Here is a 20,311-nt window from a genome sequence, read left to right on the forward strand (position 1 = left end):
TAACACCAAAGCTATATCTCCAGTGAGTTTAATACATTTAGTCCGGATCTAGCTAATCTACATCTAGGTTGGTGTGGAGATAACAGAAGAGAGGCACGTTTTATGTGACAGACAGATGTTAGCCATTAAAGTCTGTGATATAACAAAGAAAACCTTTAAGGGTCTAGAAAACACTAAGAAGGCTTGTTTTAACGGAAACTGCTTATCAAGAAAGTTTACATTCAAACCACACTTGCATATGCATTCATTCAGGATAGTTCACTAGACTTGGTCCGACTGGGGACCCCATTCATGCGGCACGAGATGGCGTTCACGCTGCCCTTTGGTCAAATGTTTTTGGTGGACAGAACTCGTTTGGTGCATTCACATTTCCTCAAAAGAAGCAAACTTTCCGAGCAAATGGACAAGGATGTGGATCAAAAAGGCAGATGTAACATTTAACATCATGTGAACAGGAATCACGGCAGCCTTTTGGGAGGATTTGTGTGTTACCTTCTTGGTGAGGTTGTGGTCCTGGTCGTGGGGCATGCGAGTGGAGACGTGGTAGATGACTTCAGTAGTGGACGTGGCGAAGTAAGGCGTGGTCTGGCCTGTGCTGCGGTTTCTCTGGAGGCCTCCCATGAAGCCACAGTGAGTGGTGAGATCCACCTAATGCACACACAGACAGGCAACATTAAATGCAGGATGCAGTGGAAAAATCTTCACTCCATCGTTGCTACGCCAGGAAAAGATTTCATTTGGACCATTTGACATGAAAATGATAAGGAAGACAAACAGCATCAAGGATGTGAGCAACTGTGTTCTTACCTCCCAGCCGAGTCCCGAGACAAAGTCTTCGTAAGCTTGGCTGCCTGCTGTGTTTGTTAGTATGGAGTGTTTATCTTCTTGACCTTCAGCCACGTAAAATACTGCGATTTTATGGGTCTCACGGCTAAAAGACAATGGAGGAAGATGAAGATACAAAGGAGGCAGCTACTTACAAATGGATTGTCAGTCACTTCAAACTATGAGCTGACGAAACGCTGAATGAAAAGGTTAAGAGAGAAGATGGAAGAAGGCGGTAAACGTTAAGAGGCGCATACCACTGCCTTGAGTCCAGATTCTTCAGCTCTCTCAGTAACTTCTCGTTCTTCCTCAACAAATGAAAGTTACTCCTGTAAAACATTCACAAGAAAGCACAGATTACTTAGTGTGATGGCGAAACCTGTAGTTTTAACACAATCTGATGATTAATATTTGTCTTAATTGGCTGTTTTAGGGTAAAAACAACAAGGAAAGCAAAATAAAAACTAAACTATAAAATGAAGACTTCATTCACTTTGCGAGGGGAAAAACATTTCAGAGCATAACTATTTGCTGACTCGGCTATGAACGTTTAAATGAAAAAAATTAGTGGAAGCGCAACAAAAGCATGATGAAAAAATTCACTAGACACAAAAGGCCACGAAGTTTAAACACTGTATTTAACCTGCCTGGACAACTCTCCCAATATTTAAATGCACAATTAAAATCAAACTATTTGGGACATTTTTCTTTATAATATGAAAGCTTGCTGTACAAACGTAAAATGTGATCAATTTTATTGTAAGAATTTGAAACACAAAGTCCAAAAAAGTATGAATCTTTAACCCTTTCATGCACAGTGGCCATATAGTGGACACCTATTTTTAGAATTTGATAAATTCTAAAAATCACTAATAAACAAAAAAAACAATATCACTGCTTATGTCTGCAGAGGTAGAATATTGTATTTATTGTATTTCATGCATGAAAGGGTTAACATGATTTTATACAGATAGTGTTATGCATCATCAGCATTGTCACACCGTCCTCAAAACTGTCCAATTTCTTGTCCTCTCAGCATGAAGTACAGTTTGGTAAATTAGAGATTTCTCCATTTTCCTTCAGGTAGTTTCCTCACTTTAGATGAATACAGTTAATATTCGACGTTTTCACCACAAAGCGCATCATGTTATCGTAATAAGGCCCCAATTTATTTTATTTTGGGGGAGAGCTCCATGACACTGTCCTGTTGTGGACAATAAGTGATAAAAAATGTGTCTGGTATTAGATGAGCAGAATGCTAATTGGACTGCACCGCTTTGACCCTTGATGCCCACTGTGAAACTCATAACAAACCACTTTCAGTCTTTTTAAAAACTTTATGATTTAATTTGTTACTTTAAATTGATGTTTTAACTTATTATGCAGCGATTGCTACATTTTTTTAAAAATTTAGTATGAATTTCCATTCATTTTCCTGTTTTTATTTTGTTTTTATACATTTGTACATAAATTTAGAGGGTCTGCAGATTGCACAAGGTTATTCTGATGTTACCAACTTCTTCTAGGAGCTGTGGAGCATGCACAGAGCACCAAGGCCAGTATGAGTCACACTGGGTGTATAATAATTATACTGGAGAAGATCATTTAATCACCAAAATGATTAAAGTGTGCAGTGTGACTTTAAAAAGTTTTTAGTGAGCCTACCACGTATATGTGTCCTAAGCTGACAAATATTGGTCAAACAACTAACTCTGGTTGCTCAGTGACTATAGAAACACATTAAGACATCAACTTTAGCTTTAAAAAAAAGGAACATTACTGTATTTTACCGATGCTTTAAAAGTCTGGATGAAGCAACATCTCACACTAACCACAATTTCTTAATGTTCAAACTTCAAATAAAAAACAAAAGGGGCATTTTTAAATAAAAACAAGAGTCTTTCTTTCAGAGTAACTCGTCCAGATGCTGTTAAAAATGTGCCAATGGACTGCCATCAACCTCTGCACTGCTGATATAAAACCTGGACTCGAGCCGTGACGCTTGGAGTGGACTGATAATAACATGTCCTTCTTTTCACTCGTAGAAAAAGGAGAAAAAAGAGAGAGAGTGAGTGCATGAGATAAAGAGAGAGAGAGAGAGAGAGCAATTTGCTCTTTATTAAACTGATACTTGGTAATGGCCTCATTCTCTGCTCTCAAAGATTCCATTTACACCCCAGATTATAAGGGAAAGCATAAAAGGGAGATACACGTGTAGATACATGGGTGACTGTCAGTATCTTAGTGTCTGTAATGCCCCATATGAATACCTGGAGAGACATAAGGGGACAATAACAGATGATTAGACAATTTCTTCTTTTCTTTCATTCCTATCCATCTGTCCTCTTTAATTCTCTTTGCATCCAGGTATCCTTAAGCCTTCTACCTCCATTTTCTTCCACCTTTTTTTTTTTTTCCCTTTTACTAATGTTATTTTTTCTCTCTGCATTTACATGTGTCGCATTCATCCTGCTTTCTTATTTGCAAGAGCACCCTCAATCAGGCTCTTCAACTACTGCTTTTTATTCCAACCCTAAATGGGTTGAGTTTGATCAATAGAGCATGATACTCATTATCCCACACACCTTCACACACAAATACATGCACACAAGTGCAGTGTGTTGGGCAGTCCATTGTGTGGGCTGAATAAAGAAAGCGCAATTCCCTGGCTAAAGTATAAAGAGTGATGAGTGTCCATTAGCCAGCCGGGCCTGTTTTAAAAGATACCCTGACATTTTCTCTGTAAGCTCGGAGTCATTGAGAAGATGAGATGATGCAACAACTGAATGGGGAAAACACGGCTTCTAATGAGCAGTAGTTTAGTTTTTTTTCCCATTTGCATTGAACAAGTGTTGGATTTGTTCTATAGATGAGATTAAAAAAAAAAAAAAAAAAAAAAAAAAGAGGAATCATAAAGGACATCCCATACAGGCCCTTACATGAACCAACACACACACACACACACACACACACACACACACACACACACACACACACACACACACAAAAACATTCATTTCATAGAAACCTTTTGAACAATCCAGAAAAAAAAATCAACTTAGTTGGACAAACATTTTTCTGTCACTTTAAAAACAGATGTGTGGGATGCTGCCCAGCTTCATTTTGCAGCCCACATTTAAAGGGAACACACACACACACACACACACACACACACACACACACACACACACACACACACACACACACACACACACAAAGGCACATGTACCAAAAACACGGACTATCTCATATTAATAAAATGCAACCTTTAGAGAAGCAACAAATAAAATCTGGTGTGATTATTTATTTCATGCCTATGTGAGTCTTACCTCTTCTCCCAGGAGTTGAGTCCCAGGATGTTGATGAGCAGTCTGCAGTAGTAAAAGGCTGACTGGGGTGTCTGAGTGTCTGGTTCAGTTTGCTGCACTGCTCTCATGTTCAACTCCTCTCCTCTCTGAAACACAAGTTCAGTTTAGTTTAGAGAATTAAACATGGATACAGGATGGAAAGGTAAATATTCCTGTGTCAATATGATAAAAATCCTTTTATACCAAAGAAGCTGATGGCAGAGAGACGTTTCTGAAGATTAGAAATGAATTCCACAAATTCTGAGCTTAATTCAATGATGATTTCAGCAATTTTAAGATACAAAACATATCTAGAACATCACTGATATTCATAACTAGCAAGTCATATCTAAATGAATCTTGAGAATAAAGACCCAAGAAATACAAATCTGACATAAACAGGTTGAAATAAAACAAGCAAGGCTGTACAGCCGACACAGGAGTAGGAGAAAAAGAAAAAAAAGCTTAAAGAGTCAAAAAACAGAAACCAACAACTGCGGTGGACATGTACAAGAGGAAAATGACGAAGCTCCTCAGGAATTTATTTATGGAAATATCTGGGATGTATCTTAACTTGACTTCTTAGATACCATATCTGAGAAGACAAGTCAGTCAACACAATTACATGAGTTTACAGGAAACATCTGGTGAGTCACGCCAGCTTGTAAGGCTGGGCAATCAGTCAGTTTTTATTAATTAATACAAGTTTGACGTTTATGATTATTTATTTTTATGAATATCAGATTTTTTCACCCCCCAATTCCCTGAAAGGTACAGTGTTATTACTGATTAGGAGCTGCTTTGGTTTTTTTCTTACAACTTGAGACTCGGCATGAATTGTGTGTTGCAGAATTTAAAAGCTGTTTATATCAAATATTTATTTTAGCTCCTTAATAAACATCCTACCGAGTGGGAGAAAAATGACTGCAGTCAAATTCTGTTGAGGAAATCACAGTGAAGGAGCAAAGTCTAAATCAAAGCCACTGAGACATCTTGGCCCGAGAATGTTTTGACGCGCCACGTTACCGTGATTGACTTCACTCTGATTCCTTAGTTTCAAGTTCATCCATCTTTTATTCCATCTCCAAAATTCTTGTGCCATTTACACGTCCCGCCCTGCGGTCAAAAACCATTTGCCTTCTGGGCCAAACATCTACCCAACTAGTGACGTGTTCCTCCTATATGTGTCACCTGCCCAGGTAACAGTATAGCGCCCCCTCACGGCACCAATGAGAACACAGTTAAAGAAATCGGCTCCTATACACAGGTTGTAATTGAGAATGATGACTTAACCATCAACTTTCAATTATCCAAGTCATTTGTTTGGTGCTGCAAAGTGCTCTTCTTTTTCTGGTTCTGGTTAAACTGGTGCGAATGCTGGCCCAAAAACTGGCACTAAAAACCAGAACGGTGTTTGTCTGTACGCACTGGAGCCATCACACGTGGCTTGAATTTAGCTGCGTATTGAACCGCAGTGAGCAATGCTGCTCTCTGAGATGCATCAGGAGTGTCAAACTTGTCCTTGAGGGCCGGTATCCACCAGATTGTTGTTGTTTCCGTGCACCAACACACCTGATGCAAATCAAATGGATCCAACAGCTTCTTGTCAACATATTCATTGATTTCAGCCAGGTGTGTTGAGGCATGGAGATAACAGAAACCTGCCGAATACTGGCCCCTGTGAGCTGGAGTTTGACACCTGTGCATTAGGCAGTTTCAGCCCACAAATTTAAATAAAGAGATGATCTTTATCCGGGAAATTAGTGGAACGATACTAAAGAGACACAGTCACTCTGTATTGTGGAAAAGCTTGATTCATAACTTATTTTTGGGCAGCTGGAGTATTTACATGTGTATGTTTTTAAGAAAGATATAATAAATAAATTGAAAATCAGATTTGGCCTGGAGAAATGTAGATTTCAGTTTCAGCCTTTATCACCCTGCCTTTCCCTCATGTGTATCAAATCTTCCTTAAACAAACAAAATAAACACCTCAGTGATACTGGTACTCTAAATTATGAGAGGTTATTTCTCAAAGCTACACTAGAATCTTCCTGCTGTACTTATAACACTCCAGTAGGCAAACATTTTCTTAATCAAGACAATTTTAATCCGTTTTGACCATTTCTTCACATAAAGATTAAATGCTCTACGCACATGAAGGACGAACTCTCGCTCAGCAGCACTCTGTTTCAGGATGGCGTTGATCACATCATTCTCCTGTTTCTCTGAAACGCATGTTGGAGGAGGAGCTGGGATGTTGAGCGGCATACCTGTAAGGATCGAAGAGGGGTCAATTACTTGTGAACTGTGTGCGGCTACGAAAGCCCGGTTATTTCACGACCACTTCTAATATGATGAAGTTTTCATTGATTTAACAGAACGTGGGATTGTTGGACTAAATCCTGCCTTGAAAAGTTAAAGCTATCATATCGGGTTTAAAAGACACATTTAAAATTATTTTCATGCTACATGTGTTCAACATTAAATGGGGATTATGATTGTGGTTAAAATGTGTACCTGCTCTCTGCAGACACTCAGGACTTGAGTATCCCAGGTACTGCAGCATCTCATCCAGCGCATCATCCCCCTCTCTCAGTGAATCCCATGCTGGCACCGCCTCCCGACACATACGTTTAGCCAGAGGTGGAGCCAGATGCTGTTCCTGGCCTAACTCCCCGTCCATTCGGTGCTCATTCCTCTCGTCCTCTCCTTGCTGATCCCCTTCTTCTTCATCATCTCCGACTCCTCCACGCTCTCCCTTTTCCTCCTCACTAGCTTTCCTCTCCTCTCCGTCTACCTCTGCTTCTCCTTGACTGCCGCTATCCGTTCCTCTTCCTCCCTCCTCTGTCCCTCTCTCCTCTTCCTCACTACCTTCTCGTTTCACTCCCATCTTCTTTGGCGGACCTCCTGGTGGGGTGCGTAAATGAAGATGCGTGCTGTGAGGGGACTGTGTTTGTGTTAAAAGTGTGTGTGCCGGACTGTTTGGGGTGCATGGTGGAGGCCCGTAGAGAACAGCAGAGTCCCAAGAGTGTTTCCCAGCTACGTCTCGGATGATGACGCGAACACAAGCAGGCGCTGAGGACAAACCAGCCGTCATTCCACCTCCTGGTACACCAGACTCTGATCGGATCTGGAACACAGCAAAAGCAGAAAATGCTTCACTAAACATACTTAATAATGACAGATACTGAACCTTAGCTTATTTAACAGGACCTACATCTTTATATTTAACACAACCTAGACTCATTCGTTAGCTTTTCCTTCTATATTTACCACCAGCTGCAGTTGGAAACCTGCTGCATTCTTGAGGTGAGAAAAACGTAATCAAATGCAACCTTTAAAATGTAAAGAACTGCTGAACTATAGGGCTGTGACGATATGCTTTTGTCCCGATTCGATTCGATTCCGATTTTTTTGGGTGCCGATTCTATTTAAATTGTGATTCTCAAAATTCTTCAATATTGATGATTTTTGTAATTTAAAACAACATTTTTTTTTTTTTTATAAAAACTTCTTTTTGCTAGTAATTTTTCTTGATTTCAGTTAGGAAAAAACAACACAGTAGCCAGATCATCATTCTGCTGCTATAATGCCCAAGACAATTAAAAAAGATCAATAAAACCAATGAAAATGACAAAAATTTTATTGTGGATTAATTTTATTTATTTGAAAAAAAAAAACCAAAAATGATTTTTTAACCAAAAAAAAAAAAAAAAAAAATCGATTTTAAAAGTGTGAATAAAAAAAATCCCGATTTCCGATTTTTCGATTCGATTTTCCCACCCCTGCTGAACTACATCAATCATATCATGCATCCCTTTCGGGATCGGTGTGTGCTCATCACTGTCTTGGAAGAATTATATTGGCTCATTATTTGTGAATTTCTAAACTAGTTATTCACAAAGAAATAATCTAAAAAAAAAAAAAATTGTTAAAGTCATCTGAAATTTTTGTCCTAAAGCTGGCAGAGCTCAGCGGCCTTGGTCCTGTTGTTTATGACACCCTAAGCTCAGGCTGCAGCATATGCGGAACACATGAAAAATAATAAAATGGGGAGAAAAAAAAAAGATTTCCAGGCTCCGTCTTGATTAAATAAAAGTTGCGATCTTCATGTTGTGGCAATACCCCTTTCAAGTGTGGGGTACAGAGCATTTAATCAAAACACTTAACTTACAAATGTTTTTAAATTATTTGTGAGATGAACATCTGAATATTTGAAAAATGACGACGTTGCTTTAAATGTTAATGTAAAATATTACCAGGGCTTTCACTTGTGGGAATTTTTTTAACCAATGTCATTTAAGTAACACCCAGAAAAAAAGATATGGCCAAGTGTCCGTTTGTTGATATGCAGAGTCATATATTAACAATACAAATGAACAAATGGTGTATTTGTATTGTGTAGCTCCTTGATCCTGAATTTTATTTTATTACTCAATGAACATAATGTAGTAGAGTAGTCAGCTACTACATTAGCTGACTACTCTAATGTAGTAGTCAGCTACAGGGTCAAATGAGTTGCTGCTAAATTTGAAGAAGTCTTGTGATCATTTGGAAATTATCTGATAGCAGATCACCTTCTCCGTGATTCAAGCAGAGATGGAAAGCCTCACAGAGGATGTAAATAAGACCATTGTGGTGACGCTTTAAAAAAAAAAAAAAAAAAAAAACAATAAGTGACACCGTGACCTTACAAGCATTCCTCACATGAAGTCAGATCATGTCTTAACCATGTAAGTGCACTAATATCAAATGAGGAGATGCTAACATTATTGATTTTTTGTGATCTAACATTCATCAATGTGCTTTAAAATAGGCTGTTGGTCATGCCATCAAGTTTTGACCTGAAGCTGCCATACTGATACATTCTTAAAAATTCAACAATCTGCAGCTGAAATTAGAGAATTGACTTAATTTAAACCAGGGGTGTCAAGTTCTGGTCCACAAACTTGCAGGTTTTAGTTGTCTCCCTGATCCAACACACCTGATTCAAATTAAATGACTGTCCTCAATAGCTTGTTGTCAAGTTGTGTTAAATCATGTTGACTGATCAATTTGATTCATATATGCTGCAGCAGGAAAAATCATAGAGCTGCAGGACAGCGGCCCTTGAGGACAGACTGTGGACTATCTTCTGTAAACCATAATTAAAGTAAAGGATGAGGCATTTTAACTCATAGAATGCCTCATCCAACCCATTAAAAAGATGAGTTAAATCTTTTGAATATGAGGTGTTTATGTGTCGCTTTAACAAAATGTAAATTAAAAAAGTACCTACATTTTTTTAGGGATATTTAGCATTTATTACCATGCGATACATCAAAACTTTTCTAGTGTAAACGTCACTGATTCAAGGAAACGCAAAAAAATTAAAATAGAGAAAAAGACTAAACAAGAGTCACTGTAAGATTGTCTTTTGCTGGCTGGAAAGACCCAACAGGTCAGGTAGGATGCAAGATGGATGTAGCTGTAAATAGTGGGTGCATGACAGGGAAAATGGCAAAAATTCTGTAGTGGGTCTTTAAGGGGGAGAAGACAAGAATCAGATTATGTTCCACAGGATTTTGAGCAAAGTTTGTAGCATAAAGTGAAGCCAAATGTCTCAGAAACTGTATGTGTCATATATGTCATGCTGGGTTCTTATGGGTTAAAATGTCAAAAAACAAAATGATGGGAAATAAAAAGCCTTTTGCACATAAACCCAAACATGATACCAAACTGAGATCATATATTGCATGTGTAAATATAAAACTGCAAATGAAGACTTTCATCAAGAGAACACAACAGTTACCTGAAGCACTGAAAGGAGCGTGGAGCCATTCAGAACCAGGAACTGCAGGTTGGGTGAGAGGAAAAGGTCTGGAACCAGATCAGGGCTATCGCAGAACGGGTTGTCCTGGTTTTCACACACCTTCAAAACAAAGACAGTCACGTTTCAACATTTTCTAGGAATCAGTCCTCTTAACAGAAGTATCATGTTTTAAAAATACCAGTACCTGGCTAGACAGAGTGGCAGGGCCTCCGGACATTGGATAATGTCCCAGATGGTTGACGAGGTGGGTAATTACTGTTCTGGCTGCTATGGAAACTAGGCCTTGCTGAATGCGGCTCCGAACTACAGAGAGAAAACAGGACAATTTGATTTTATTTTCCACCGTAACATGGATAAAGTCATGGAAAAGATATCTAAAAGGAGACGTTATGAAAGTATTATTCTAAAAACAAAACCTATAAAAACCTATATTACATGTTTTTATCATCAGTGTCAATGATAAAAAAAAAAAAAAACCATTAATATGCACAAGGGTGTGCATTATTTCAATAAGGTTATTTGCATCCACAGTATATAATAAAACAACAAAACCACTAAACCCACCACTTTGCTGAAGGTCTAAAGTATTGATTTTGTGACTTATTACTTTTGTTCAAAGTTACGGCAGCACTTTCAGCTCGAACGTCATGCTGAGAAGAAGCCAATGCCATCACACCCTGTGCTGTCAGCAGATCCCGGTTAATCAACATCATTACACACAGAGTGGCGCACACACACTTCCCAACAACTTCTTATTGATAGGTTGAGCGCTGAGTGCAGATATGTATTGATCAGACATTCCCATCGACTCCCTAAACTTCTGTGAGGCCTCAAGAGGGGAGGACACAAAAATACTTGATGGGGGGGGGGAAGAAAGGCAAAGATAGAAGTTGAATTCATTTAACAGATATTTGTAGAAATGGGAGGAGAAGAAAAAAAAGGTGAGGAGAAGAGAAAGATGAGAAGCATGCTCGATGAGGGTGCTCCAGTCATTAGACGACTATTTGAGCCCTGGTGGACCACCGCAGGGGACAATGCAGGCTCTCACACGGCCCCACACATGCATACCTTCTGGGTCATAACGTGCAGAGATTTAGTCTGTTTGTGTGTCTGTGTCAACGCATCCACGTACACGGTTAGAAAACATGTTGATTCATTGCAGAGAAACCTCCAACACTGTGTAGTGTGTCTGCAGTGTTGGTTAAGCTACCTTCGGTGACCGGTTGGAGTTTACTGGAGCGCTCCGAGTCTGGACTGTGAAGAGGCTCTGGTTCTCGAAGGCTCTCTAATGGCAGGAACGGGTCGTAGTCTGGACTCAACAGGTCCGACAGCTGCAGTGGGAAATACTTGGGACTGCTAAAAGACTGTGCTCCATACACACAACCATGTAGGACCTGGAGGTGTCATTCACAGAAAAAACAGAAAGCTTCTTCACTGCACTCATAATATTTTCGCATGATATTCATTGTAAATTGCAAAATATAAATTGTATATTGTACGTTAGGGGTGGGAAAATCGAATCGAACAATCGGAAATCGGGATTTTTTTTCTTCACAATTTTAAAATCGATTTTTTTTTTTTGTTAAAAATCTATTTTTCTTTTAAATAAATAAAATTAATGCACTGTAAAATTTTTGACATTTTTACAGTTTTTATTGAACTTTTTACTTGTGTTCTTAGGCATTATAGCAGCAGAATGATGGTCTGGCTACTGTGTTGTTTTTCCCCTCATTGAAATCAAGTAAGATGACGAGCAAAAAAAAAGTTTTATACATTTTTTTTCCTTTTCATCTACAAAAAACAGCAATATTGGAGAATTGTGAGAATCGCAATTGAAATCATATTGGCACCCAAAAAAATCGGAATCGAATCGGAACAAAACCATATCGTCACACCCCTATTGTACGTAGTGGTTTTCTTTTTATTTTCTACTTTTAATCTAAATGCTTTGCTTTGTGTATAGTATTTTTTGTAGGGTTGGGAAAATCAAATAAAAAAATAAAAAAATCAGGATATTTTGCTTCACAGTTTCGATTTTTTTGTTTAAAAAAAAATCTATTTTTCAAATAAATGATAATTAATCCACTCTAAATTTTTTGTCATTTTTATTGTTATTGATTTTTTTACTTGTCTTCTTGGGCTTTATACCAGCAGAATGATGGTCTGGCTGCTGTGTTGTCTTTTCCTCATCGAAATCAAGAAAATTGACGAGCAAAAAAAAAAGTTTGATACATTTTTCTTTTGTTTTTAATCTACAAAAATCAGTAATATCGAAGAATTGTGAGAATCGCAATTCAAATCAAATCGGCACCCAAAAAAATGGAATTGAATCGGGATGAAAGCATGTCGTCACAGCCCTAATTTTTTGTATCACACAGTAAATTTAATTTCATTCTTATTCTTTTCTTGTTCATTAATGCTGCTGTAACAACTGAATTTCCCAGACAAAGTAAAAATAGAAAATAATCAATCAAATTTGAGCAAGCAGCCATTTCAAAGTAGATAATACTCTGTATACCTTGTAAATACAGCTGAGCAGAGTCTTAGTAGGCTGGTCCTTGTCCAGGGGGCTTTGTGTTTGCACAGGCTGGAGAAGAGTCTTTGGAGGCAGAGCCATCACCCAGTCCAACAGACACAACAGCAGGGATACTACCAGCTGAAATATATACACACACACACACACACACACACAAGCACATTTTCATTTTCTATGCACATTGTTCTTTTTAAAGCTGAAAATACTTATTTACTTGTCTTTATATAAAAGTTGGATTACTTACCCTCTTGTCCAACTCATGAGGTGATGACTCCGTACTGGGCAGCAAGTGCGTGATGGTGGCGATCAAAATCTAAAAAGAAAGACAAACAATTATTAGCAAGTTTATACAAAAGATTAATGCCAGTGAACACTGAATAAGTTAGAAAAAAAAAAACCTTTTGGAGCTAGTTTACACTCAGTCATAGACACATACAACTCTACAAGATGTTGTCTGCCTGCTTGTCAAGTCAATAGGCAAGTCTACAATCAAAATAAATGCATGGTTAATATTTATGACCGTTATACCATGGACCTCATTAGACTCTCTCATATTCATGTAAATACAAGCCTAAGGTTCTGACTTTATACGGGATGTTTCCAGTCATTCTAACCTGATAACAACAACAACAACAACAACAATAAATTAATCAAATACTTTGACACAACTGAATGAATAATTGATGTCTCACCTCAACAATTTTCTTTGGAGTGTCAGGGGGGAATTTCTGAAGATGATCCACGTAATTGATCAGGAGATGAAGGATGTCTGATGCCACCAGTGCTACATTCTTATTAGGGTACTAGAAGAAAGAAGTTACACATAAGCATTGTTGCAAGTTAATTCAGTGTCTGCATTTTGGGTGACACCCACATATAATCCAACATATTGTAGTAAAGATCATCAAGTATGCTTGAAAATAAAAGTTTAGAGAAATAAACTTTTGTTAAGGGTCCAGCCTACAATTTGACACAAATGAAAGTGTGTGAACTGTTTGGAAGTACTGGGATTTCTGCCTAAACTGGTCATAAAATATCCTCTTGTCTTTACTGAAGTCACAATAACAGACAAACAGTTACACATTTCACATGATACTTAGTGTTTTTTATTCTCTTTTAGTGTTTTATTGTGAGTATATTAAATTATCTAGGGGTTATCAGGTGCTTTGTTCCTGTTTATTTTTCTTTTAACAGGTCTTTAGATGTTTTATTTCCCCAGCCTGTTCTTATTTGAAGTTTCTGTGGACAATCATGGTTGATGTCTGTGACTGGATTGTATTTTGAGATGTTTGGAGGACCTGCCTGTACACCAAGTTTCCCATTAGGGACATTTAAAAATTACTTGACTTGAACATGGCATGTAAATATTCACAGCGGGTGGAAAAAGTATTTGGATTTTACAACTGGTACGCCATATTTTGGCAGAAATTGAATAACTATTGAATAACTTGAAAATCTATTTTTTCCATCAATGGGAGCAATCTGTCAAAACCATGATGCCCAATCTGCTATATGTCTCAGCTGGCATGTGAGGAGAACTCTTTCCAACAATCCTGAATCGTAGCTGCTCCGTGTGAGGCGTGACTCACATCAGGCAATACCTCTGAAGTATACCAAACTAAAAACTGGTGTGCGTTTTTTGTTTTTTGTTTTTTTTAATAAGGCGGGACGGGTTTAACAAAGACCTCCAATCTCGTCACATTGATTGGCTCCATGCTGACTGACTTTGATTAGCTCTTGAAGAAGTCATCAGCCTGCGGTTTTGCATACTTTTCCACCCTACACTGTGAATGTTTACATCTTATGTTTAAAAATAACAACAAAAAACATATGAAAATAAATAAGACTGTTTATCTCATGAGTTAAAGATCAGATCATGTTTTCTGACCAACTTGTGCAGTAATCCAGGTCATTTTAAAGGGCTTGTGTACTTTTTTCTTGCAGCTATGTCTTTGTAACACTGATTCAAAGGCAGTCAGTTTCTCTTCTCTACCCGCAGCAAAGACTTTCACATCAGTAGCAGAAAAGAGTTATCTCAAATTTCTCAATAAGATTTTAGGCTTGAAAATTAAAATGCTCAAAAAATATTGCAGAAGCCATCGTTGCAATTCAGGCTTTATTGTATTTATCTCGTTGTAAAATTTAAAAATCACAAGTGCAACTTCCGACTCCATCTTTACAGTCTGCACTGGTTGGATGGTGACAACTCAATGTTGCTTGTTTGTTGCTTTCAGCTTTGACGTAGGATCTGATAGTGAAATGCAACAATTTTATGACACTGTGGAAACCGTTTAATGAGCATCCACGAGTAATTCAGGTAGTTTGTTGTCTTCAATTGTTCTACTTCATTTTATAACCTTAAGTGGATCCAAAGCAAAACAAACTATCTGGCCTCTGATTGGGCAGTTTTATGTGTGGTTGAGTTCTCACCATCCAATCAGTTTTAAGTATAGGGAGGGTGAAAATTAGAGGTTTTTTTTTTTTTTTAACGTTTACACACATGGGAACTATGAGCACTGAGTTTTCTAAATTTTCAAACCAGTTTTTTTCTTCTTTTTTTTCCCCCATAACTACAGATCTTTTCTTCATAAGCACAAATTATTTACTCAATTTTTTTTTAAACAAATTTAATTTACAAGTTGCCAAAAAATATAAAACCATTAACTGGTATAATTTGTGAATATTCATTTATAAGCCTAATTGATGTTTAAATGTGACTGGAAAAGTTAAGTTTGAGTCTTGAATGAGTAAAAATGCTGTCTTCTAACATATAATGTAGTTTTTATTCTACAGAAGAGAGTTCCCATGTTTGAGTGAAAAAAAAATTGCCCTCTCCGGGTCGGGGGTCAGGTCCTGCCTCAAGTGGAGGAGTTTAAATATCTCGGGGTCTTGTTCACCAGTGAGGGAAGGATGGAGCGTGAGATCGACAGACGGATCGGTGCGGCGTCTGCAGTAATGCGGACTCTGCGCCGGTCTGTCGTGGTGAAGAAGGAGCTGAGCCAGAAGGCGAAGCTCTCGATTTATCAGTCGATCTACGTTCCTACCCTCACCTATGGTCATGAGCTGTGGGTCGTGACCGAAAGAAGGAGATCTCGTATACAGGCGGCTGAAATGAGTTTCCTCCGCAGGGTGGCCGGGCTCTCCCTTAGAGATAGGGTGAGGAGCTCAGTCATCCGGGAGGGGCTCAGAGTAGAGCCGCTGCTCCTTCGCATCGAGAGGAACCAGTTGAGGTGGCTCGGGCATCTGGTCAGGATGCCTCCTGGACGCCTCCCTGGTGAGGTGTTCCAGGCACGTCCCTCTGGGAAGAGACCCCGGGGAAGACCCAGGACACACTGGAGGGATTACATCTCTCGGCTGGCCTGGGAACGCCTCAGGATCCCCCCCGCAGAGTTGGCAAATGTGGCTGGGGAGAGGGAAGTCTGGGCTTCCCTGCTTAGGCTGCTGCCCCCGCGACCCGACCCCGGATAAGCGGCAGAAGATGGATGGATGGATGGATGGATGGAGTGAAAAAAAAACCTTTAGAAATTTGCATTTTGTAATCAATATATCCGATTATAAAATCAACATCTGCTATGTTAAAACTAGCAAGTCGTTTTATTCTGATTCCTTCATTTCACTTTTTTAATATTAAGAGACCTATTATACATTTAATATGCAAAGAGTGTCAACAGTACAATAAAACCTTGGCTGCCCAATAAGGAGAAACAGATTAGTCAAGCTCCAATGTGGACCACCGCCTGAAAACAAAAAATGCTTATGGATGAAAGGGATGGAAGACAAGGTGGCCAGCAGGAGGAAGTGGCTCTGCATGGAAATATGACAATCCCTCAAGCTTTGTGTACATGTGTATCATTGTGTGTACATGTCACAGAGCCCATGGCTCAGACCACTGGCTGCAAGAGATTTAAAGTGTGTGTGTATATGTATATATGTAATAGTGTGTGTATAAAAGTCAGCTTGCAGCATTCCCCCTGGATTAGTATCCTATCAGAAGGAGGACCAAACATATTTACAGTCCAGGGTTTGCTCCCAGAAGTGAGTCTGTGTCTGGCTGCGATGTCTTAGCAGGCCATTGGCTGCCGATACACGAGCTAGGATTCCAAGGTGGGAAAGGTATGTGTGTACGAGTGTGTGTTTGTGTCCATCTAGAGCCACTTGGCGATGGATAAGACGGCAAATGCTGGACTGTGCTATTTGATCCACAGGACTCCTGGTCTAGTTGCCTAAAACAGACAATAACAGTCGAGGCAATTTCACCAAACCATCAACTGCCTCCAACAACGTTTTTTATTGTACGTTGGCTGCTTGAAACCCACCATGTTAAACACAAGCCACAATCTAATCAATCAATATTGAGTCTACATTTTATATGATATAAAAATATTAAACTAAATTCTTAAAACCAAAGATTTCTGGATCTAAATTAGTTTTCATAAAATATCAGCAGGGTATGTGCGGTGTATGTATATATTTATACAGGATCACCTGGAAATCTTACAGCAATAGCTGGATTCATAAAAATGGATATATTGCTAATGACCTGCATTATCTTATCTTCTTTAGATCATCTCTGCTTTCAGCCATTTTCACACAATCTGCCATTTCCACGTATTCAATGCCACTCTGAAACGCTCTTTGAGATGCTGCACAGGTGTTGTAAATAAAGACGCTAAAATCTGCAACCTGAGAGAGATTTTCCAGTCAGCAGCATAATTAATAAAGATCATAGATTGGGACAGTATGAGAGTGTAGCAGCTCATCTTCTGCACATTTGCATGCTGGTAAGAACTGAAGTTTCATTCACTTTTCTGCTAACCTGCATTCTGTTGTCTACTTTATTTTCTGCTGTGAATAAGTTCATGTACAGGTAGTATTAAAAACCAGAACAAGATGAAGCCTCATCCGCCTGTTGTACCAGTTTTTCTTTGTGCTGTAAGCATGAGCTCTCACAGTTCCTGCAGTTAACTGCATGTAAGTCAACAGCAGCAGCGGAAATAGTCCAGACATGGCACTGCAGAGTATCTATGCTGTTAAGTGTGCCAGGATTGCTTATGCATGACATGTGCTCATCTTTTAAATCCAGGTTAAAACATTTCTGCATGGTAACTTTTAAACATACCCTGCTTTTAATCAGCCATCCATTTTCTGACCTGCTTAGTCCAGTTTGGGGTTGGTGGAAGCTGGAGCCAATCACAGCAATCATTGGGCGAGAGGCAGCTACACCTTGGTAAGGTTGCCAGTCCATCACAGTGTGCTTTTAATCATTTTAATTTAATTTTATTATAATTTAATTGTGATTTTTACTATTTATTGCTGCCCCTTTACTACTTTTTATTTGTTTCTTTGCACCATCTGGAATGACTTTAATGTTTTATGTAAAACACTTTAAATTAAGGGTGGGAAAATCGAATCGAAAAATCGATTATTGGGAGTTTTTGCTTCACAATTTTAAAATTGGATTTTTTTTTGGTTAAATTTTTTTTTTTCAAAAAAAAAAATCATGATAAAATTTTTGTCATTTTTATTGTTTTTATCTATCTTTTTACTTGTCTTCTTGGGCATTACAGCAGCAGAATGATGGTCCGGCTACTGTGTTGTTTTTTCCTAATTGAAATCTGAAAAATGACAAGCAAAAACAAGCTTTGTACATTTTTTTAGTTGTTTTTGACTTACAAGAATCAGCAATATTTAAGAATTGTGAGAATCACAATTCAAATCGAATCTGCAACCAAAAAAATCGGAATCGAAACAAATGCATATCGTCACAACCCTACTTTGAAATTGTCTTCCATATGAAATGTGCTACACAAATAAACTTGCCCCTACTTTCCTGTATGAGGCTTTTTAATTGGACAAAATTTTTTCTATGTAAAACAAATGTCTATGTGTCTTTTGGCAAAAGACTGAAACCCAATGCATTGCTCCTCATTTTCATGTGCCTATCGTATGTGTGTGTGTGTGTGAATGGGTGACTGTGACATGTAGTGTAAAGCTGTTTGAGTGGTCAGCATGACTCGCAAAGCGCTATATAAATACAAGAGACCATACACATGCATACACAGCAGCCCCTTTGATGTGAATCTAACTCAGTTTGCTCAGAAAGTCTGCGTCCTTCAGTAGTTCTCAGTACAACAGTCCTTTAGAAAAAGTCATTTAAAAAGTTGGAACTTGTTTGTGCAGTGTGTGTGAAAGCAAATTCAGGCCAGAAGAATGTTAAATCCACACTGAAACGACTCCCCAATTGCTGAGTCTAGTGGACTATCTCTATGTGAATGCACTGATTTGTAGTTCAAATGAAGAAAAAAAAAAAAGTTATTAGATGTTTAAAAGTTTGAAAATTTCACAACTAAGTTTAAAGCTAACTTACCTTCAGGGTAACACAAACGACGTTGAGAGCATCTTTAATCTGCGGATGTTGAGTCCCGCGAGCCAACTCTTCGCACAACCAGATACCCAGACTACACAGAGCAACACACCTAACAAAACAAGTGCAGTGTGAGCAAACATTAATGCACACCTAAAATCCATCCTGCAGATGCTGCAAGAGCCGTGTACGGAAACCGCACTTCTATGTAGAAAAAAAAAAAGATAGTAATAACTACAAAACACACATAAAGGGAGTGAGCACAAACAGATGTCAGATGTTCCACTCTTACATTAACAAAGTTGGTACGTGGGTTCATAAATACACAATGATAATTTCTTTCTTTATTCCAGTACACATTTATGGATGGAGCCAGTAAAACACAGCTCACCAGCAAATAATACAATAGTGTCCCTGTGACATAACAAAAAAGCCACCACGTGGATTTAACCAATCATGTGATCCGTGGTTGCTTTGGCTGGTCAAAAGGCTAGCTCATTGACCAGGAGGCTTCATATTTACACATGCTTTGTCCTCCAAAGTCCAAAGTTTAACCACATTAAAAATCTTTGGGATGTGTTGGAGAAGATTTTATAGTTTGTTTAGTTGCCTGAGATATTGGAGGTAAATTAATGCAGCATTGGCGAGAAATAAATTATTCCAAGGCAACTGTGTGTTGTAATCAGAGCTGAAAGGTAGTTTAATGATTATTTAAATGTGTGAAGTTTCTGCAGGACTCAATCTGGAGCTGTTTGAATTATTTTCAGGGGTTTAAATACGCTCAAAAACACAAAACTTACCGAGCAGGAGCAGAGGGTTCATTCCTGGCAGATGTCAGGATGGTTTTGATGATGTGCTCCTATAAAATAAAAAGTGCACAAACAGTTACTTTCTCAAAAACAAGATTAAAAAATGGATGTGCAATTATCTGAATACTTCATAAGCTCTTACTGAGGTCTCACAGCTTCTACAACAGGTATGCTTAATGAAGAGACTGAGCCATTTAGAAGAAACTCATGACAAGAATAACAATATGAGGACTTCACACGCTATAGCCAGCAGACATATGCTTCACCCAGTGTGGACACCATCGCAGTCCAGACACAATCACTGGTCTTCAGTCAGAGTTAACGGCTGCTTAGTGATTCAAAACAAGTTTCTCCCTCGTAAGAAACCAGCGAGTAAGCCTGAGGTGCTGCCACGCATGGCATTAACTGTTTACACAGCAACAACAACAAAAACAACATTACTCCCACAGCCCCGAGCTGTTACAAGAATAGCTGATGAGACATTAACCTATTACTTTTGTTCTGAGAAACCCGATGGACAGCAGACATCAGTTACTGACCTGGACTACACACAAAGCAGATAAAGTTTGTTAAACCTTTACTATATAAGATGGAAGTTTTAAAGCACATGTTCGT

At 38.5% G+C, this 20,311-nt stretch overlaps 1 protein-coding gene across 1 annotated transcript in view; it reads right to left on the minus strand.

The window, feature by feature from the left end:
• The window catches only part of ralgapa1 (Ral GTPase activating protein catalytic subunit alpha 1), an 86,111-nt gene that overhangs the window by 35,695 nt on the left and 30,105 nt on the right, over window positions 1–20,311 (minus strand). Inside the window, exons 29-42 of the mRNA XM_079262085.1 lie at window positions 19,688–19,746; window positions 18,891–18,999; window positions 13,216–13,326; window positions 12,768–12,836; window positions 12,506–12,643; window positions 11,198–11,381; window positions 10,172–10,290; window positions 9,967–10,086; window positions 6,693–7,305; window positions 6,330–6,445; window positions 4,155–4,279; window positions 1,083–1,154; window positions 808–931; window positions 493–648 (exon numbers count right to left, since the gene is read on the minus strand). Of these exons, the coding sequence (XP_079118211.1) occupies window positions 493–648; window positions 808–931; window positions 1,083–1,154; window positions 4,155–4,279; window positions 6,330–6,445; window positions 6,693–7,305; window positions 9,967–10,086; window positions 10,172–10,290; window positions 11,198–11,381; window positions 12,506–12,643; window positions 12,768–12,836; window positions 13,216–13,326; window positions 18,891–18,999; window positions 19,688–19,746 (2,115 nt within the window). The remainder of the gene's footprint in view (window positions 1–492; window positions 649–807; window positions 932–1,082; window positions 1,155–4,154; window positions 4,280–6,329; window positions 6,446–6,692; window positions 7,306–9,966; window positions 10,087–10,171; window positions 10,291–11,197; window positions 11,382–12,505; window positions 12,644–12,767; window positions 12,837–13,215; window positions 13,327–18,890; window positions 19,000–19,687; window positions 19,747–20,311) is intronic.

Source organism: Telmatherina bonti (genome assembly GCF_933228915.1).
Source record: "Telmatherina bonti genome assembly, chromosome: 22".
Lineage (NCBI taxonomy): Eukaryota > Metazoa > Chordata > Actinopteri > Atheriniformes > Telmatherinidae > Telmatherina > Telmatherina bonti.